General features: G+C 38.0%; 2 protein-coding genes across 6 annotated transcripts in view; one reads left to right on the forward strand and one right to left on the reverse strand.

Moving 5' to 3' along the window:
* Nucleotides 1–10,562, forward strand: LOC143219074 (VPS35 endosomal protein-sorting factor-like). 4 transcript variants are annotated; one of them, XM_076444865.1, is made up of 18 exons: nucleotides 3–264; nucleotides 374–461; nucleotides 557–757; nucleotides 1,176–1,338; nucleotides 1,432–1,640; nucleotides 1,719–1,849; nucleotides 2,100–2,276; nucleotides 3,621–3,965; nucleotides 5,122–5,222; nucleotides 5,802–5,983; nucleotides 6,053–6,196; nucleotides 6,317–6,444; nucleotides 6,525–6,687; nucleotides 7,543–7,735; nucleotides 7,807–7,946; nucleotides 9,505–9,666; nucleotides 9,743–10,009; nucleotides 10,080–10,562. In XM_076444865.1, the coding sequence occupies exons 1-18, from the start codon at nucleotides 248–250 to the stop codon at nucleotides 10,164–10,166; spliced, it is 2,898 nt and encodes a 965-aa protein (XP_076300980.1). In that variant the 5' UTR covers nucleotides 3–247; the 3' UTR covers nucleotides 10,167–10,562. The 4 variants fall into 4 exon arrangements, with proteins under 4 accessions (XP_076300981.1, XP_076300980.1, XP_076300979.1 ...); XM_076444864.1 differs by having other exon boundaries at nucleotides 4–264; nucleotides 6,281–6,444; XM_076444866.1 differs by lacking the exon at nucleotides 374–461 and having other exon boundaries at nucleotides 1–264; nucleotides 557–761; nucleotides 6,281–6,444.
* Nucleotides 10,256–22,377, reverse strand: part of Gabat (4-aminobutyrate aminotransferase) — a 24,882-nt gene continuing 12,760 nt past the window's right edge. For both annotated transcript variants that reach the window (XM_076444873.1, XM_076444872.1), the window contains exons 3-10: nucleotides 17,104–17,271; nucleotides 16,181–16,267; nucleotides 15,904–16,099; nucleotides 15,643–15,815; nucleotides 15,402–15,542; nucleotides 15,089–15,246; nucleotides 13,811–14,079; nucleotides 10,256–10,794 (exon numbers count right to left, since the gene is read on the reverse strand). In XM_076444873.1, the coding sequence (XP_076300988.1) occupies nucleotides 10,679–10,794; nucleotides 13,811–14,079; nucleotides 15,089–15,246; nucleotides 15,402–15,542; nucleotides 15,643–15,815; nucleotides 15,904–16,099; nucleotides 16,181–16,267; nucleotides 17,104–17,271 (1,308 nt within the window). In that variant the 3' untranslated portion in view covers nucleotides 10,256–10,678. The remainder of the gene's footprint in view (nucleotides 10,795–13,810; nucleotides 14,080–15,088; nucleotides 15,247–15,401; nucleotides 15,543–15,642; nucleotides 15,816–15,903; nucleotides 16,100–16,180; nucleotides 16,268–17,103; nucleotides 17,272–22,377) is intronic.

Here is a 22,377-nt window from a genome sequence, read left to right on the forward strand (position 1 = left end):
TTTCATAATCAGTTCATATCAACTTCTTAACGAAACGGAACGATATCAACTCGCGCATCACATGAATGCGACCCATGCGCATCATGCGTGAATCGGAAAGCACCCAATGTCATATGATGTCATACCGAAACATGAAACGATAGAATGCAATAGAATGTTTGCTTGACACATCACAACACATCAGAATAACAATTCGTATTATTGATACAACCACTACACGATAAATAGATTTTAGTAAATTTGAAGAATGATGGAAATAGACTGGTATATATCTATATATACAATATGTATTTATAGTTGCCGTATTTATTGTTAACCTATAACCTATAAATAATAGAAAATGTTCAAGTTCTAAATTTTCAATATTTTATAGGATTGCAAAACCTGTAAACTATAAAACAATACGATTTGTATGCTTAGAAGAAGCAGCAGATCACCCCTTAAAACCTATTACTGTTTTGGTAAGACAGTATTTGAGTATAGAAAGAAATTATATATTTAGACAGTGTTTTGATAATTTAATTTAATTTAATTTCTGTTCCTTTAAATGTTGCAGTTAATTGATGGACGTAGTGGAGTTAAACGCAATGTGTTACAACATACGCATAATAATTTATCGAGTAGTACGCCGCTCCCTCTGTCTGGAAATGCCTTACCTGATCAACTATTAAGTCATACCGCGCTTGATGGATCAGATCCTCTGTCACAATTTGCTAGAGAGGAATTGGATCCTTTATCTAAAATGGCTGCAGATGAGGTTTGTAAGTTAATTGTATTTAATCCTTATGTTATTATCTGAAATTACCCATGTTAGATACTATCTTAGATATCCACGCACATTCCTCTGAAATATTATTATTGTTAATAAACACATCAATTCGAACATTTAAAGGGGTAGACTCGTTTCTAGGTTTCTAGGATTACAAGGGTGTGGGATGCGTCTTCTCATTTCTCAATAATGTAAAGATGTGGTTTTTCAGTAGTTAAAAGCGCTAGATAAAAGAAAAGAAAAGATTAATCTAGGCTGCGATTGCCCTCAAAAGTCCTAATTCTATGTTTACGAGGCGTAATTTTCATTATTCGGCAGCATGTAGCTGTTTCAGCTTTACGAAAATAGCTATTAGTATTTTCTATTATTTGTAGATTGAAGAAGAAATGTAATATTTATTTTACAGTGGGATTATCCTAGCAATATTGCTACTACGAAAAAAAAGGTTAAAGATACTGCGGAAGAATTAGTAGAACCTTGGTCAGCAAGACGTACTGCAATATTAAATAAATATACAACTTCAGAAAAGCTATCAATTGTTACTAGCTTTCTAACAGGTGGTGAGAAAGGTACATTATCTTTTTTATAAGTAAGCTATGTTATGTTTCTAATGGAAATTACATTTATCGTAATATGTAATACTACAAATAAATTTATTATAGTTGTTGTTAAAGTTCAACCAACTGGTGGTGTAGTAGATAAGGTAAGGACGAGATTGGAACAACTAGATGACTTCGAAGAAGGATCTGTTAGACAAATGTTAGACCTATCGCAGCAGCAATATACTGCAAGAATTGAACAGTTAAATAATGAACTTGTACAAGCTTGGCATTCCGATCAAAGGGTTAAAGCGCTAAAAATAGCTATTCAGGTTTTTATTTTTCCAATGTTATATATCAATTAATTCTATTGAAAGAAGCACACGTAAATTAATAATAAATTATTTTAGTGTGCCAAATTGTTAGTAGACACATCTGTTACGGCTTTTTACCCTAGCAAATTTGTTCTTATCACCGACATCTTAGATATTTTTGGGAAACTTGTGTACGAAAGGTTGAAAGTTAAAGCTGAGTATTACAAGTTAGTAACCAATTCAACGTTTCATAATTCTCTTCTTGATCTTTTACTCGACATGGAATGATACTAAGGTGACCCATGCAACTATAATTTCTTATATTATTGAATAAATTGATATTCCTGTATTTCCATCCTGTGTTATAAGTCAAAAACAGCTGGATATAAATGTAATTTATTGTAGTTGTATGGGATACCGAATAATTATGATATATATCCCACTGCAAAAAATTATTTATTTCATAATATCTTGTAGACCAGGCAGTAAGGTACCGACAAGTTTACCTGATAATTTTACACCAAATATGGTACCAGAGAATGCAAAAGAAACATGTAGAAACTGGTTCTACAAAATTGCATCGATAAGAGAATTAGTTCCACGTCTTTATGTGGAGATGGCGATAATCAAATCTTACAGCTATTTGACAACAAGGTAAGTTGTACGTTTTTTCATATATTACATGTGTAGCAAAGAAAATCTTTATAATGTTTATACAAAATGTTCGACTACAGGTGGGGGAAAATTTAAGGGGTGTTTCTCTATGGCAATATAAATTGAAAATAAAGAATAACAAAAATTGCGATTTCGTTCTAATCGTTAAAATCCACAAGGGCATTTCTAATATCCGCACTACGGAATTATCGAGCAGAAGGGATCAATCCCCTTTCACTTTTTATTGGTCTCACTCGAGACCGCACACGGAGAATAAAATGTTAGGGTAATTAATGTCAAGTCTTTGAGTGTACCCACACGAACAACACCTTAGTTTAGTTCACGTTTTAAGAAAATGTGTTTGTGCAAGAGGAATCGTTCGTACACGCTTGTATTCGTATGCACACTGATTCAAGACAGCTGACGAGGTCAATATCGCGTGAGATATTTGACGGTCACAGCCACAATGAAAAAGAATAGCGAAATTTGTGAAAACAGAATAGACCAAGGCGCGATGTTTGGGTGGGTGTTTACTGTAGATCTTCATTCCCAGTAAGCAAAATGCTTGATTTTTGACGGGCATCTGCTTCAGCAGAAGTAGCGCTTTCGGGCAGAACAAAGGCAGCTCGATCCTGGATTCTGCCTGCGTCGCACTAATACAGACGCGGTATTCGCATCGGTGGCACTAATATTAGTGCGACCTGTCCTGTACAACGGCATTCGCCACATTAGTGCGACCGTGCTGCCCTCTTAAACGAAGGCAGAATTTAGGACCGAGCTGCCTTCGTTCTGCCCGAACAGCTTCGAGCGTCGTTCTGACAACATAATGCCCGCCATCTGCTCACCAGGCTGTGCTCGATTTCTGCTCGAGACGGCCTCACTGACTGTGTTTGTTTTACCGATCAGATATTGACCTCATCAGCTGTCTTGAATCAGTGTGCATGGGAATGCAAGCGTGTACAAATGATTCTTCTTGGACAAACACATTTTCTTAAAACGTTGAATTAGGGTGTTAATTTGAATACCCAGTCAGCGAGGCCGGCCGGGCCGGGCCGGGCAGATTCCCGGTCTTTCTGCCGGCATATGCGCACGTAGATGCCCGTTAATTTTGGCATACCCTTGCTTTGTTTTTGAAGTTGAGACTTGAGACAGATATGTCTCGTATCAAAGAAATTTCAATTATGTATACTTTGTTCATTTATCACTTATTCGTTTTTCTTAAGTGTTTGTTATGTTATCAGGATGTACATATAAAAGCATATTTGATAAAACATGAAGTGTACAAATTTAGTTACACATAACAGATTTATGCAGTATTTTAATTTCAATTCTTTTCATTTTCAGTGAATTTAATAACGCACTGCTCAGAATAACTCAAATGATACGAGGAATTGGAAATCCTCTTATAGCTGTATATGCTAGATGTTACTTATGTCGTGTGGGGTTAGCTTTAAACAAAACGTCTGATTTTGAATTTATAAGAAACAATTTTTATGACTTTCTCTCTACATACCAACAATTATTCAGCCCTTTTGTAAAAGATGAACTGAGAAAGCAGAATATGACTATACATTCGTATTTAAATCTTTATTCGCCAGCTTTGGATTGGATTTTACAAATTTTGGTCGCAACAACTCCTGAAAATCAATTGGAAGCTGTGCTTTCTCAATGTAAAAAACAAACAAATAGGTGATTGTGCTATCATTACATACTGCTATTACTCTATTTATATTAGTATATAGTACAGTGTTTTCTCGATAATTGTCTACGATGTTGAGATGAGCAAGGGTTCAAAACCCAAGTTCAACTCGAAATCGAAAAAGACTCGGGGTACGTGATAAGGCCTGTATGGAGGCCAAGAGAGAGGCTGAGTCCGACAAGACTGTGATGAAGATGCGTCAAGAGATCTATCAATGTCATCCTATCTCTTAGATAACGCGGAAGAGCTTTCAGCATTGCTTCAATCCCAACTCAAGTCAACGCAACCAATTGTAGTTAGCACCCGCGGTGTAGGTGTAGGTATGCTTAGCGGCGCCGCTATGTGTTCAGCTCGCGCAATCAAGTCAGTCACCAGTCCAGCCGACGGAGTTTCTTCTTATACCCCACTATATCGCGTCGTGCAGGGTTTGTTTCATGAGAAGATGAGTCTTCTCTGAGCATTTAGCTGGTGTAGCTTATACGCCAAATCTTCGGGCCCAGGACGAAACGCTCCTTCCTTTTTCCTCCTCTCTTTCATATTGGTCGAGCTCCTTTCTTATCACTTTCCATCGTTTCGAGCTCCCACATTGGTGACCACGCGACCACGCGACTTAGAGCACAAAACGCAACACGGAGGACAACAAGGAGCCTTAGGAGGATATTTACGGGGGATGAATACTACTACACGCATCAAGTTTCTAACGACGGGGGACTCGAACCCGGGCCCCGGGCCAACGGCGTAGCAGTTCAGCTCGCTGCCGCTACGCCACATCATTACTTGGTAATAGAGTGAACTAAACTGACATGTTACGTCGAAAATTACTGACAATGAGTAGTTGCCCCTATAATGAGGTACATATTCGTAATCAGGGAAACGAGATCTATAACTCTGTAAAGTCTCAACGTTGGAGTGTGCGCATGGTGTTGGAATGGGATAGTGGAAGGGGAAAAGGAGGAGATTGTGTGAGCTCCGTTTGGAGTTCAACTGGCGACACTGCTTGAGAATGCCTCCGCCTCCAATCGAGCAACTTTTGGACATGCCTGCCCTACAGTAGTAGGAATAGTTTTGGGAGGCCAGACATTTCAGACATTTACCGAGAAAACACTGTATCCTGTACCTATATTAATTCAACTTATTGTTTTGCAGTTCATTGCTGTTAAATAGCGTATTAACAGCATTCAAACCCTCATATATTGCTGTCCGTGCAATAGATTTTTTAAATATGATAATTGCAATTCAAGATGATGGTAATTTAAAGCAACACAGTTCGACCTCGATATCTCGAATTTCAAGGGAAGATCTAAAATCTGTGAGTTATAGTGGTTTCGACTTATCCAAGTTTTCGAGTAAGAGAGGTTTACCTTACGAAAATTCGACTTACAGGGAATATGCACAAGAGTTAATAATTTGCTGATTGTAATAGTTTTAAAGAAAGAAACGTTCAATTTTTAGACATGAGTTATTTACTATAATTACACTATTACATATTAAAGAAATCTGTGATTTGACTCTGCGTTAATGATTTAAAGATTGTTGACCAATGATATTTTCAACTACGAAACTTTGTAAAACATTTACTGCTGTCCTGGCCTGTTTAGCTTCCATACTTGTGGAAAATAATTCGAGAGTTAAAGGAAATTTTATTTTTATTTCGATTTGTAGAGGTTTTTAAAGTGCAGCGAAAGGGAATGAACAAAATTTTCGTTTTATAGAGATTTTCGAGTTAAAGAGTTCTTCTTCGAGTTATCGAGGTTTGACTGTAATTTCACTTACTTAAAGATTACATTTAATCTTTTATAATTGCCTGGATTTTTATAATTTCTCAGGCTATCCGCAATATCTATTATATAGAAGCTTCGGTGAATGTTTAATACAGGAATCACCACCAAAAGAAGATTGCCAAACTATTCTCAATATAATATGGAAATATATAACAGACTTAACAAATCCTAACAAATTCATGCAATGCGTTGAAATTTGGATTCAATTTACTGCTATACACTTTTCTGTAAGTTTCAATATCATGCAGTTATACTTGAAAGCTGATTTAAGCAAGTTTCTAATTATCTTGTTGCAGGTGAACGAGTTAAATCTGTTTTTCGGAAAAATAATCGATCGATTAAATCCAAACAAAAACTTCGAACATTACTATCCGCAGTTACAAAACATTATTGAAAAAATTGTAGCTCATACTCAAGATTTTGAATCTTTACTTGCTATGGTAATTTTTTATCTGTCTATTATGTTCTACTATACTGTTTTTCATAAATTATATGTACAAAATATTCTAGGAAACATTTTTCAGGATAATTTCTTACCTTTTATCGATTTGTTTCACAAGGAAACTACTAAAGTTGAAGTTTGCAAGACTATTATAGAAGGTTTAAGTGCTCAAAATGGTTCCATAACTGATCCTATTGTTATAAATGCTCTCATGTTTATTGCTAGAATAATGCACGATTCTGTTAGGTAAGGACTAAGGATACCTTTTTGTTCATTTATTTTACATATATACATATATTTATTATGTCATAAGTGAATAATTTCAGCGCTTTAACCGTTGAAGATGAGAAACGACAAATCGGACAACTTATATGTAGTTTGGTGCAGCGTGTCGACTACGACCGCGATTTTGAAAAACAACTCAACTTTTATGCAGAAGCCAGAGCTGCTTTTCCGAATCTCGACAGTGTACACGTACAACTTGTACAGGTTTGTTGTCGTCGAAGAATCATTTACTTGTTGCATGAGGGTCATTCCAAGCCAAACTGATCACTTTTCTTCTAAATGAAATATGTTATAGATTGTTAGAAATTGGGGCGAGTTCAAGTCATCATTTTGCTGGTTTAAAATTTCATTAAAAATTACAGGCCTTCGAAGTTTGCAATTTTTGCTCATTTCGGCGAAAATGTGTGTGTGTGTGTGTGTGCAGGGCCGCCGCGTGCGGTTGTACATAAACGGGAAGGGCGCCCGTCGCTGTCAGTGCGGCACAAAGCGTAATAGCAGAAGTAACAAATGTTACAGTTCAACGAGATTCTAGAAGCTAGCAACCCGGTTGTTGATTAAAAAAAAAGAAGGTCATTCATTGTATTTTATTATCTGTGTGTGTGGATCTTACTTACGAATTTTTGTCTCAGGAACTGTTTGTCAGATTGAGCAACTTGTTTTTCTTTAACTCAGAAAGAATTGGGCTATTAAAAAATGATTTTCTCAACCTCGATAATAAACCTTGATTTTCAACCTCGAAAAATGTAAACAAACTCTTTCTTTGCATTTTTTTATGAAGAGCCAGAGTGATTTAAATTTTGAAAAAATATGGTCATATTCTTTGGGCTATTATGAAATGGGGAAAAATTGCAAACTTCGAAGACCTGTCATTTTTAATTAAATTTTTTTAGATTTTAAATTCCCCCTAATTTCACAAGGACTATTTCCTTGACATATTTCATTTATAGAAGAAAATCGTCGATGGTGACGTGAAAAAGTGATCGATTTGGCATGGTATGACGCGACGCAATGAGCATGAGATAGATATTGGTAATAAATAATAACGAAATCTGTGCATAGTGTGTAAATAGATTATCGGTCGACACCCGAAAAATTGTTCGGGGACATCACACAAGAAGAACGTCAGCATTTGTTCGTGCATGTGCTGCGTTTTGCTTTATTACTATTCCATCGTTAACATTAGTTCATACACGCCTGCAGTTGTATTTATTGTCAGGTCAAGTGGCACTTTTGAATCAATGTTTAGGCCAAGGTGAATATTTATATTTGTCTAGAAGAACCGCTTTATTTAAAATTATAACTAAATAAACAATATCTTTTTAGCTGATGCATGTTTTAAGGCTGCTTTGAGCTTAGTTCCAGAAATGCCAAAAACTATAGACATAGATGGAAGACAGAAAAACTCACAACCATATTTACTTTCATATTTATCCAATTTTCTATCAACTTTGTTAGTGGTTCCGGTATGTATTCTTGAATTTTTCTAAAATAAGTAAGCCATGTAGAAATTGGCATTATACTAAAGTGAACATTAGGGTGGCTTTTATTTTCAACTTTTGAATTTCTTTTATGGCACACAGTGGGCCGGATTGGGGTAAAGTGTGACATTTACCCCTAAAACGAACATTCTCGTATCGATATCTAATATATGACATTGCATCCCAAATGTCCATAGACCTCGGAAATGAAGAACATAGTACAATTTAATAAATATTATAGTTGTAATAAGCATTGAAAGCAGGGAGCCCTGCTCCACAGCAGGGAGCAGGGCTCCCTGAAAGAAAGGTCCCTTTCCCTAAAAGAGGTGGGGAGCCCACGGAGACCTTTTTTTTCTGCCGCGCACAGCAGGTAGCCCTGCTTCCTGCTGTGGAGCCGTCGGCCCGCTAGAGATTTCTTCCCGCGTGGACGTCCATCGGCGGCTTTGGCCTTCCCGAGACTAGCCGCGGCCTTCCCGCGACCCTCTAGTATGCGCTCACCTTTTAGAGGCGTTTCACGAGAAAAATTGCTTGTCTTTGATGCGATGCCCTGACGTTGCTATTTAATATTTTCTCTCGCTTTTTTTTTTAAATTGAAGAGCAGATTTTTGCGATAAGAAATCGTATCTTACATTATTAATTAGTCGGCATAATATATTAAAAGTCAATGCTGAAGTAAAAGTAGAAAATTTTAAAAATTCTTTATATTCGGTAAGGGAGATCTTTAAAGTCCCAGGATGTTCCAGGGTCTAACAAATTGGAATATTTTTAGTACACCTTCCTCTAAATATAACCGTGAAAGAATTAATTCCCTAGTCGAACCTATTGTTCGAATAGCGAGCAGAGTCGGAGCGGAGCGAAGCATAGTTTGTTGACGGGCGACGTGAGGTAGCGACGTAAGAGGAGCGCGCGAGAAGACGAATCGCGCTTAACGACCGTTGTTTATTTCACGTTCGCGGATAGTAACGAATTATTATAAATAGAGGGTTCACGGAGGGACTCGGCCTTTATTCCCTAACTTATACTATATATATATATATATGTATATATATGGTATAATTGTAACACTAATGGCAATAATAATAATAATAATAATAACATTGATGTATTTTTTCTTAACTAATCATTAATGTTTCATTACTACATTGTCCAGTCCAAGTTTCGCATCCATACCTTTTACGAATCAAAAGTTACGAGGCACAATGTCACACTTTACCCCAATCCGGCCCACTGTGCGGCACCCCCCCAGCGTTGTTCGAAATAACACTGTTTAATTGATATCTGATCACTGTTCGATTGATATTTCTAGATGCAACGTTTATACTGTAGAAATATTAATTAAGTTGATTTCATTTTTTAATTACTTCTGAACAATGTCCAAGGTTTAGCCGTTCCTGATAGACTTACAGAATAAATAGAACGTTGAATTCACGTGAATTTTAATTATTTGGAAAAACTCTCAGTGCCGTAAAAGAAATTTTGACAAAAATTTTTTGACAATAGTAAATAAGAGCCACCCTAGTGAATATTATACTAATTTTACTAGGATAGTCCTGAATATGGTGTTCTATATTTGATGAGAGGATTGCTCAATGCTGTTCAGCGTTCCTTCGAGGAAAATGTGTCAACGAAGGCGTATCTATATCTGCGTGTATTGGATCTATTATCGGTAGTAACTCAAGAGAATTATCCGTACCACGTTGACAAGGTATTTCTAATATGAATTTTAATTTAAGACATTATGTATATATATTTATTGTTTGCAATTTTCATGGCACATATAGGTTGATTCTAATGATAAGTTGTATGGGTCTGATCAAAAATTTATAAGCGAAGTCAACAAAATTTGTTCGAAAATTGTAGAAGAGATTTTGTCTCATTTGAAGTATCTTGGGACCACCGATCAACTTGAGAAGCAAGCAAACCTTGCTCTCGAGCTCTTTAACTGTTTTGTTATTCGAGCAGACCTGCGTGATCCATCATTAGCTCACATGGCCGTCAACTTATGGAATTTATCTCAACGCTATGACTTCATCGATTCAAAAGTGAAGGTAAAAGAGAGCGGAGAAATATCTCTTAGCAAAGTAGCTGATCGATTCAATGAAACTTATTCTTTTCTAGATGAAAATGATCGCTTACATGGTACAAAAGAGTCACCATAAGGAGTATAAACATTTTGCAGATATTTTGAAAAAGATGCTAAAATAAACGTTCGATGGAAATATAGAACTAAACAAATCAAATTTGTAATTTCGCATATACTTATGGAGAGGAAGTAAATGTAGAACTTTGACAAGCAGTGTAGAAGGCATTTAGTAATAGGTGTTTTTTTTTGGAAGACCCATTGATTGTAAATACACTGAGTTCGTCTTAACGTTAAACATTTCTTATAAATAAGACAAAACAAATTACAACGTTTATGTACGTCTCATGCAGTTGGCATACACTATTAATTTATAGCGTTTCAAGTAAATTATATTATATCATGGAAGACTGACAAATTTCTTAGATAAATATAGATAGTATTTATATTTACTTTAATAACCATGGATGTGTTGACTTGTTCTAGGTGTATAACATGATAAAATTGATATATAAAAATAATGCACCAATTTTAAAACCTATTTCGATAGACCTTGCAATATTCATTATTTTAATGGAAGACGTTTGATTTTGAATGCCGCAAAACATACGGTTCAAAATGCAATATATCTATATCACTATTTCTTCAAGACTGATCGGAGTCTGTCTAAAAATATATCTGCGTGATTTTCCGTGAATGTTAAGGCGGGTCTTAATCGTATCGAAACCACACCACACCCACCACATTGAATACCTGTAAGATAAGTAATCTTTTAATTACATTCTGTCTTATTTAAAATTATATACAGCGGCTTCTGGTAAATTGGGACGTAGCTTAATCGGGACAAATACTTTAGCTCGGAAAAAGTAGTCCAGTCGATGAATGCTCATAAGGGGGCCGTCTCCTAGCAGATGACGGTCGCGCGTGAACACTCACACACCGCTAGAGTACACTCACACACCGCTAGACCACGTATACGTACGCGAGAATTGCTAGGATCAGGGAAATGCGTTCTGATTTCTCGATAATGCAAAGACGGGGGTTTTTATTAGTCAAAATCGCTAGATAAAAGATCAATCTAGTGCGCTGTTTGCTTCAAAAGTCGCTTTTTTACGTTTCCGAGCAATGATTTTGCAATATTCGGCTGCATGTTGCCCGTCGCATGTTGCCCGTTAGATGGCGCTGCAGTCACGCCGGCGTACTAGCCTCTCCGACGGGCAACATGCAGCCGAATATTGCAAAATCATTGCTCGGAAACGTAAAAAAGCGACTTTTGAAGCAAACAGCGCACTAGATTGATCTTTTATCTAGCGATTTTGACTAATAAAAACCCCCGTCTTTGCATTATCGAGAAATCAGAACGCATTTCCCTGATCCTAGCAATTCTCGCGTACGTATACGTGGTCTAGCGGTGTGTGAGTGTACTCTAGCGGTGTGTGAGTGTTCACGCGCGACCGTCATCTGCTAGGAGACGGCCCCCATAAGGGGGGTAATAATATTCGGCTGCATGTTGCCCGTCAGCGTCGGAAAGGCTAGTACACCGCGCCGGCGTGACTGCAGCGCCATCTGATGGGCAACATGCAGCCTATTGCAAAACCATTGCTAGGAAACGTAAAAGAAGGACTTTTGAGACAAACAGCGCCCTAGATTGATCTTTCATCTAGCGATTTTGACTACTACCAAACCCCGTCCTTGCATTATCGAGAAATCAGAAGTGGAATCCCGGACCCTTGCAATCCTCGCGTACGTATACGTGGTCTAGCGGTGTGCGAGTGTATCCTAGCGGTGTGTGAGTGTTGACGCACGAGCGTCGTCTGCTAGAAAAAACTCTCCGCTTCTCGGATTGCAAAGGTGCGGGATGCGCCTTCTCATTTCTCGATAATGCAAAGATGGGGTTTTTCAGTAGTCAAAAGCGCTAGGTAAAAGATCAATCTAGACCGCAATCGCCCTCAAAATTCCTATTTTTACGTTGCCAGGGCGTAATTTGTATTATTTGGCAGCATGTATGTAGCAACTTTATGCTTCCGTAAAGTGCAAATTACGCTGCCGAATAGTGCAAATTACGCCTTGTAATTATCTTTTATCTGGCGCTTTTGTCTACTGAAAAATCCCATCTTTGCATCCTTGCAACCCTGGAAACGAGTCTACCCCCTTAAGGGGGTAGTCTACCCTCGATTTGTAACTAGAAAATTACTAGAATCTTACTAGATTTTGGGTCGAAAATATGGGTTTCGTACTAAACGTTGTTTGACCTTATTAGAACAAATTGTGGGCTGTGTGAGGGCTCATTCGAAAGAGGAAGGTTCATCACACACGGGTCTGGTCATGATTTTAACGAGATTATGTTTATATCTAATAATATGAGTGTCCAAAGTAGAGTAAAAATCTAGGAAAAAAACCAGCAGATTTCAATGCATTTTTCTGTCCCCAAAAGACTTTTTGACTTATATTATGACCAGACCCGTGTGTGATGAACCATCCCCTTTAGAATGAGCCCTCAGCCAGCCCAAAATCTGCTCAAATAAGGACAAACAACCGATTCGCGCAGACCCACTTTTTCGATCGAAAATCTAGTAAGATTCTAGTAAATAGCAAATATCTAGCAAATAACTAAAATCTTACTAGATTTTCGATCGAAAAAGTGGGTCTGCGCGAATCGGTTGTTTGTCCTTATTTGAGCAGATTTTGGGCTGGGTGAGGGCTCATTCTAAAGGGGATGGTTCATCACACACGGGTCTGGTCATAATATAAGTCAAAAAGTCTTTTGGGGACAGAAAAATGCATTGAAATCTGCTGGTTTTTTTCCTAGATTTTTACTCTACTTTGGACACTCATATTATTAGATATAAACATAATCTCGTTAAAATCATGACCAGACCCGTGTGTGATGAACCTTCCTCTTTCGAATGAGCCCTCACCCAGCCCACAATTTGTTCTAATAAGGTCAAACAACGTTTAGTACGAAACCCATATTTTCGACCCAAAATCTAGTAAGATTCTAGTAATTTTCTAGTTACAAATCGAGGGTAGACTACCCCCTTAATGGGGATATATTATAATTATCAGGCCCCGATCAGCCCCGATGTGTTCCAATCACGCACCTAAGGACTGAGCGTAAAGTAGACTTAGGGTGCGTTCCGTTTCACGCTTCAAGCGCATACACTGTATAGTGTATGCATAGAGACTCTTATACTACACTATACAGTGTATGCGCTTGAAGCGTGAAACGGAACGCACCCTTATGGGTGAGAGGGGGCGTGCCGCGAGCGGGGAGGGATGGTTGACTGCGGCTATCTTGGATGGGGCCCACACTGTGGTGCGCTCTATAGGCCACTTTAAATACTAGTGTAGCGTCTGTACTACATTTTTAGCGTGGAACAGAACCTTTCACCATACACGCTCGCATTTTTACCAATTAATGTGTATCAACGCGCAGAAAACACAAGGCCACGACGATTCACCAACTTTACCGCACGTGTATTGGGCACAAAATGGTTCTGGCGTACCGCGACCGCGTGTATTCTACAGACCACGTGCTACAGACGCTACACTAGTATTTAAAGTCGCCTATAGAGCGCACCACAGTGTGGCCCCATCCAAGATGGCCGATGCAGATGGTTGATACCCCTTCCGTCTTTCGCCATACCCCCCCCCCCACACCAGGGTTACGCTCAGTCCTTAGGTCCGTGGTTCCAATTAACCGAAATCCACTGTAATTTTATTTTTTCTGTAATCTAGTAAAATCGGAGTATTATTAAACGAGAATTACCTTTCTTTAATAATTCCTTAAGTAATTGGTCTCGGAGTTCGGTCGTAGCACAGTTAAATGCAATAAATGTTCCACGACCACGAACCGAATTGATCGTGCTGGAAAATTCATTTTGCAAACTCGTCAGTTGCTTTAATGTGTATTCGCCGACACGTGTAACTCTTTCCAGGAGTTTTTCATTCTTAATGGTTTCTAGAACTGCTTCGAGCAGTATCACTTTACTGGGATCTCCCATCCAGGTGTTAAATACACGGAACCCTAGATTGGGCCTGTAACAACACGATGATTACATACATATATTGACTTTCATAATTCATCATGGTAGGATGGTGATCAAGGCTTTCCGAAACATACGTATTCCTTCGCGCAAATACTTCAAGTCCTTCTTCAATTATGCTCTGTTTTCTAACCCTTTAACTGCAGGTGTTGTCTATAAATCACATACTAAAATTATAGCCACAGGCGGGTGTGGTATATAAATAACATGTTAATTTTTCCTAATATTATACAGGGTGTCCCACGGAACTGAAACAGGCTGTACCTCCTAAACTCCTAAACGGTCGGGAATAGAGGAAAATGTTATAAGAAAAAGTTGAATGGCATCAGACGGTGCATACTACGCAACTAATTTTATGCACTTTTGTGCATCGGTGCATCAGAAAAATGCAACTGCACTTTTTTAAAAATGGAAACCTACATTTTTGACTGCACCAATCGATGCAGTTTGTTGTGCTCTACATAAAAGTACTAACATAGGTGTACTTATACCCTAAACTTATTCGTTAAGAAGTTATCGAAGCTAAAAGTTCACTGAATTATTTCGGTCTCGGCAAGTGTTTCGGTGTACCTACTTACGTTATGTTCCATTATAAATCAGAGAACTCTTATTGTTAGCATCGATAACTTCCTAACGAATAAGTTTAGGGCATAAGTATGTTAGTACTTTTATGTAGAGCACAACAAACTACATCGATTGGCGCAGTCAAAAATGTAGGTTTCCATTTAAAAAAAAGTGAAGTCGCATTTTTCTGATGCAGCGATGCAGAAAAGTGCATAAAATTAGTTGCGTAGTATGCACCGTCTGATGCCATTCAACTTTTTCTTATGACATTTTCCTCCATTCCCGACCGTTTAGGAGGTACAGCCTGTTCCAGTTGCGTGGGACACCCTGTATAGTAAAGAGTAAAGATCTTCCGAATTTGTACTTGCGTGAGGAATAACCACGTTCCGGAATATCCTATATTTCGTTGTTGACCACTCAAGTATCTCTTAATTTACTTTAGAGCTTCGGAGTGGTAATAACCACCGAGTTGCATCTTTTTACTGAAGGTTACTAATTCTGGCGGAGTTTCCAGATTGAAGTGCTCGTGACACCACATTTTCCCTGTTGGTCCACCTCCTGTTTGAACTTCGTCGATTAATAAGGCTGCTCCGTGCTAAAATGTTAACAACAATCGTCTTACTAGAAAACGTAACTAATTTACAACGTTGTTATATTTTGTTAAATAAGAATGTGATAGATCAGGTTTTTCAACGTTAACAGCATCGTTCATACTTTCTAAGCAGAAATACACATATAAGTAATTATTACTTTCTTTGTTATGCGTTGTAATCCTTGGAAAAATTCAGGAGATGCGTGATTATCCCCTCCTTCCGATTGAATTGGTTCCACTATCACACCAGCGACAGGCACTTTCTTTTCATTTTTATACTTGGCGAACAATTCTTCAACCTGATGAGGCAATATTGTAATACATGGTCATTTAAAATATGATGCATTGGTAAAGAAAAAAATATCGACACGTTGAGCAAACATTTGATCAACTATATACTTCGGCTAAACAACGTTGATCTTCCTGTTGGTTCTCCCGTGTATTTTCATTCAATGGATATTTGTACTGAGGGAACGAGGCAATCGGCCAATCAAAAGCTGGAATATCTATTTTGTGAATATATTTGCTATGCGTCGTCGAGAGAGTTCCCAATGTTCTTCCGTGAAAAGCACCTAATCATAATGACGGTATTTCCTTAAACCGTTGCGTTCAACGAATTTTTTCTAATTTCTGTTTGTTATTCACTATATACATATATACCTTTAAATGAAAGGATTGAAAATCGCGGGGCACCTGGAAGCTGGTTCATCATGCAACTTTCGATTTCTTCTTTTGTGAACGGAGCACCTTTCCTGTGTTTCTCAGCGTACCAAATAAAAATATTCTTGAAAGCGTTCTCGTTGGAACAGGAACCACACATCATGGTTGTAATGTGAGATAATCCTGGAGGAGCAATCTGTGAATATCATATACGTATGTTTTAACAAGTTACGATCATGCACATAATAACCGAATACACGATAACCAAGTTACATACTCCTTTTTCAAGCATGACCTTTTTTAATCTGCTCGGCCAATCCTTTCCGGGGAAGACCCCCAATGCTGGTCTATTGGCTATAAATTTCTGTTGGTACAATTAAATAAGGTTTACGGACATTTTTCTATACCTATATCTTTTCGGACACCCGTCAATTTCACGGTTAAAGGAAACCACGTATTTAAAAAAAAAAACAATTAATTTAAGTTAGAAACAATTACAATGTTAACAGACTCAATATAAGCTAATTAAATCTATTAGGATTGCATAAATAAACACAAACTTCTACAAACTTTTACTGTTCATACCGAGGCATCTCGAGCTCCGTCGAGAATTCCGTCGAATAACTCGAATAAAAAAAATCGCACAATATTCAACAACCACGCAATTTACACAGAAAAGATAGCCCTTCCAAATGATATTAACACGATTTATCAAAAAACTTTGTTGCTCCCCGTGTGATGTTCCAAAGTTGTACAAAATTTTTGTTAACCGTCAATGTTGTCTTCATCTCGCTATAACTTTGTAAAAACCAACATAGCAACAATTTGAAACAGAGCATCTGAAACTAGAGGTTTCAGGCTTTCAAACCATTGTTCAACGATATCGATACGGCAATTTTTGACGGAGTTATGATCACGTAAAGCGGGACTAATTTTGCGGGTTCGCACAAGTGATCCCTTAATTCCTTTGAGGAGTGTAGTTACGGCGTTTGTAATTTTTACTCATCAAGTCCGAAATTCGTGAAAATGACGGGTCCCGTAAACCCAGTGTTAACATTAACGATATAAGAATTTTTTCTATTGCTATATTGTAAGTATAATTTTATAGAATATTTCCTTCTGTATTGAAATATTATTTTCGATTACAGTGTAATTCCGAAGAAATTCGTTCGAGAAAACGGGATCTGATATTTCGTTTACCTGATTAACAGGATCAGCCAGGACTTTTAACATAGCCGGGTGGTTGTAGCCTAAAGGCATCGATGAAATTTGCATATACATATCGAGCAGAGCGTTCCCATCGACGTCCATTATGTAGTTACCCGTCGATTTCTCGTAATCGGCGAAGAATTGTACGGACGAAGCTTGCTGGAGACATAAATTTCGACATGTTTCGCGAAAGTGATTTGTTGTGACAGAAAAACATGCTAATTTCACCTTCTCGCTGACAAGTAAGAATAATGATTTGAACATAAGAAATAAATTCTTTTGGAAATTATTCGTGAGTAGGTATGCGTTTAAAGTTTAAATCAATATTAGATTATGTATGTATATCAAAAACTCCCTCCCTTGCATAGCAATAAAAAGCCATCTCCATTGTATGTAACAAAATATAAATTTCGAAAACATAATGCAATTCTCAGTTAATACTTTAATACATTACATATTGAATCGATCTAGCGAAGAAAAAGAACATTCATAGTACAGTAAATGTTCTATAAACGCGAACGCATCGGGGGGATTTCTTCGCGTTTTTCGATCGTGGTCCTACTTTTTTCGAGCTTCAAAGGCCGAGCCGAACGTAGAGAAGGACAGCGCGTGTAAAGCAAGACCACGCGCGGGCCTTTGAACTGTGCCGGCGACTTCGACTCTCCGCGTCTCTTTCTTTTCTATACGCGCTATCCTTCCTTGCGCCCGAAACGTCCATCGTCATTTAAACCTCTACAGTTTAAATACCATCGAAGGAAACCTATCGAATTGGAGCGTTTGCATCCGTCAGGAAAAGGCACACTTTTTGTAGTTTTTCAACTGTTTTAAGTAATGTATTTAAGATTTATTTAAGATTTATTTAATTTTGTTTCTTATCAAAAAATTGTAATGGAGCGAGCGACGCGCGTGACTTGACACGGTGTTCGGTTTTGCGACATGATCGGTCATAGTTCATCGCGTCTTTATATTTGCGAAACCGAACGTTAAATAATAAAAATATAAAACAGTTCAGCATATTTTATAAAGTAATCTTTCTCGTTTTTTAATCTTTGCATAGCGTCGAGATCGCAATTTCTCTTTCTTTTTCATGTTCTAAAGTCACTTCATATGTACGTACCGTCAATTAAACCACTAAATTCTTTCAAATTATATCGTGTTTGGTATCATTTTAATCAGAAAAATGCCAGAAATAAGGTAGTGAAAGTCCCATAACAGAATCATCGGAAATGAAGAAGTTTGACTGTTGGTGTAACGTTATGATGACTCACGGGCGTTTGAACTGTGCCGGCGCGCTGCGACTCTGCGTCTCATTCTTTCACATACGCTGTCCTTCCTTGCGCTCGACACTTTCAACGTCAATTAAACCACTAAATTCTGCTTAAATTATATCGTGTTTGGTATCATTCTAATCAGAAAAATGCCAGAAATAAGGTAGTGAAAATCCCATAACAGAACCATGGAAAATGAAGAAGTTTGACTGTGGTGTAACGTTATGATGACTCACGGGCGCGTTTGAACTGTGCCGACGACTGCGACTCTCCGCGTCGCGTTTGTAGTGGTTCACACCGATATACCGAGCCGAGTCAGTGTATTAGTTTGGAGGGGATATTTTTTTCGCGTTTATCGTTGAAAGATTTTCGCGTTTATAGAACATTTACTGTACAAACGCGACGCGGAGAGTCGCAGTCGTCGGCACAGTTCAAACGCCCGTGAGTCATCATAACGTTACACCAACAGTCAAACTTCTTCATTTTCCATGATTCTATTATGGGATTTTCACTACCTTATTTCTGGCATTTTTCTGATTAAAATGATACCAAACACGATATAATTTGAACAGAATTTAGTGGTTTAATTGACGGTATGTACATATGAAGTGACTTTAGAACATAAGAGTATGTATAGCGAGTGAAAAAGAAAAAGAAATTGCGATCTCGACGCTAGGCAAAGATTAAAAAACGAGAAAAATTACTTTATAAAATATGCTGAACTGTTTTATATTTTTATTATTTAACGTTCGGTTTCGCAAATATAAAGACGCGATGAACTATGACCGATCATGTCGCAAAACCGAGCACCGTGTCAAGTCACGCGCGTCGCTCGCTCCATTACAATTTTTTGATAAGAAACAAAATTAAATAAATCTTAAATAAATCTTAAATACATTACTTAAAACAGTTGAAAAACTACAAAAAGTGTGCCTTTTCCTGACGGATGCAAACGCTCCAATTCGATAGGTTTCCTTCGATGGTATTTAAACTGTAGAGGTTTAAATGACGATGGACGTTTCGGGCGCAAGGAAGGATAGCGCGTATAGAAAAGAAAGAGACGCGGAGAGTCGCAGTCGTCGGCACAGTTCAAAGGCCCGCGCGTGGTCTCGCTTTACACGCGCTGTCCTTCTCTACGTTCGGCTCGGCCTTTGAAGCTCGAAAAAAGTAGGACCACGATCGAAAAACGCGAAGAAATCCCCCCGATGCGTTCGCGTTTATAGAACATTTACTGAACTCACTTATTCAGCCGTAAATTCATTTGCTTGTTACACCAGTGAAACAGGAAACACCACACATTCACACAATTACTGAACACTACACGTAGCACACTTTTCGAAGTCGTGATTATAGCGAACGAGAAGAAATTAGAGATATGTACTCCGACGCGGAAAGAGGGCCATGCTCTTCGCGATTCCGCGCGAAACTGTGCTCTCCCAGCCCCAGCCCAGCCAGTGATGTGATCAGACCCACCGTAACTCGCGCAGAATAAGTGAGTTTTTAATTGAATCAGTTTCTGCTTCTTCTCTCGTTCGGGTAAAGTTGCCGATGATGTGGGCTCTCACCGATTTCGATGACCTTGAAATATCTTATAAATTCGATGTTTTAAATATCTTTTTCTTTTGAAACAAAGCTCATTTACAATTACAAGTTTTTACAATAATATCGTAAACTAAAGCCGATCGACAGAAACTGTAAAGGGAAATGTGGTTCAGAATCATGGTCTTGACAACATATCCAAAGCTCGTCGAAATCGGAGAGGATTCACATAATCGAGAAACTCTTGTTCGTTGCGGCATCGCGGCCAGTGTTGTTAGATGGTACGGGAAAACTCGCGCATGCGCGGCGAATCCAGGAACGTATCTGCGTTCTACAGTCCGTAGCTTGTGGGGCAAGTTTTCTTTAGAGCGGTCTTAAACTTTTGTCCGCTACTGTATATATACAATTAGAATATATTTATATATTACATGTACATACACATCAAATTTTAATATAACATACGCATGTTGAACGTTATGTTTGAAAATCGAGAAGAAAAGATTGTGCGAAGCTATGCGGGGCAACCAAGGTGCCCGATTTCGTACTTCAGTGACGCTACCCGTACCATCTAACAACACTGATCGCGGCGTGCCACCGACGCTCAGCTGCCGGCTGCCATGCCGCGCCGCACAGTGGTTCAAAATCCCCAAAAGTTGGCCAAAACCCTTAAACGTACTTCAATTTTTCCAAAAATTGGTATCCCATGGTTTTCGGGTCCGCTGATTACAAATCTGGACTCAAAATTCGAAAAAACAAAATGGCGGATCCAATATGGCGAACGCATACGTTAAAAAATTGTTACTTCTGTTCAAAAATTGGCATTCCGAGGTGTATCGTACGTATTGCGACCACAAAGCACAAGAAGATGCTCGGAAACTCATTTGAGTTGCATACGATAATGCATCATCTGAAAAATTTGCCCGAATATCTGCTGTCTTTCTTCGCTTTGATCTTTCGCTGGAGGTTTCAAATTCTAAAGAAGGACGGCCAATGATGTTCGCATGATTGTCGCTGTCTGCAGGTATACGGAATGCAACAGATACATTAAGCCACGTAGCAAACTTTCTAAAAAAGAAATCTTCCGTTCTCTTTACACTTCGCCATTTTGTCTTACTTTTAGAAATTAAAATCCCTAATGCGATCTTTGTTTCATGATTTACATCAATTAATTTCCCGTGCTGTTCGAATATCTGATTCTGAAGGTGTTCAGATATTATAGTAATATCACTATTCAAATAACACTTAATTATTTGAAAAATCTGTTTTCTCGTCAAACGGATTTCGCTATCACGAGACCCTGAAAGTAAATAATAGAAATCAATATTTGAAACATTTTGTCTAAGAATTAATTAAAAAGTTAATTAATTACTTCTATAAATTAATTTACTTAGACCTGTCTGTCCCTTAAAGGTCGCTTCCTCTCTAGCTCTCTTATTAAAACGTTTATATCTCGGTAACAAAGTAACGAAAAATAATGTTATTATATTGTTTTGAAATTGTCTGAATGTCAGCTATAAGAATATATAAAAAAAATAACATTTTTTTTCAAAAATTGACCCGTGACCTTCGCAGGACGTTTCAAGGTCACTAATAAGTCAAACGCATACCATCGTCAAATGTGTTCCTTCAAACCGTAAAATTTTTATTTGAAACATTTTTTAGTATCATTCATACTTTCCGAGATATTTTGGTGAAAGCTAATAAAATGCTTACACTCTGAGTTATATAAAATGGTGGTACGTGAGAAATGGCGCGAATTGGCAATTAAGATTTTAGATTTTGCAAGATAATAGTATAATCTAAGACCCTATGTAAGTTATTTGCTGGAGGTGTGTGGAGGTTTTAACTTATCACTACATCTTTAAAATGTATGCGTCAAAATTTACGTTCCCCTTCCGTGTAATTGTTAACCGGTTAACATTAACAATTCAGCACTAAAAACGATTGAACTTACCTCCACAAACTGTATCCATTATGTAGTATAAAAATCAGTAGCTTCCAATATAACTTATACACTTTGCACTTATATTTCGTACGTACGCTCACGCGCGTGAAAAATGCCTGTCTAACGAAAGCGAAGTTTCGACTACGACTGCAACTCAGGTAAAAAAATGCAAGCATTTTCCCGTTTACCCCACTACGGAGTCACTATTAGAGTACCCATCCCAATGGGTAAAAACGTCCTAGCTCATAATTCATTTTTGGGGTTTTGGCCAGCTTTTGGGCGTTTGGAACCACTGTGCGCCGGTACGGTGGGCTCAGGTGGGCTGTACGCGTCTAGGTTGCGCTCTGATTGGTCCGTGTTTTTCGTGAATAGCTACTTAACGAAGCCTCGGATGACATTTTCGTAAAGGAAAATGTCGCTTGAAATGATCTCGGGAATCTCCCATTTCATTAAATTAAGGTAATTTTGAGACACACTGTATATTCTGTTTATGTAGTATGGCACCCCCAAGTG

This window comes from Lasioglossum baleicum, unplaced genomic scaffold (assembly GCF_051020765.1).
Source record: "Lasioglossum baleicum unplaced genomic scaffold, iyLasBale1 scaffold0021, whole genome shotgun sequence".
Taxonomy (NCBI): Eukaryota; Metazoa; Arthropoda; class Insecta; order Hymenoptera; family Halictidae; genus Lasioglossum; species Lasioglossum baleicum.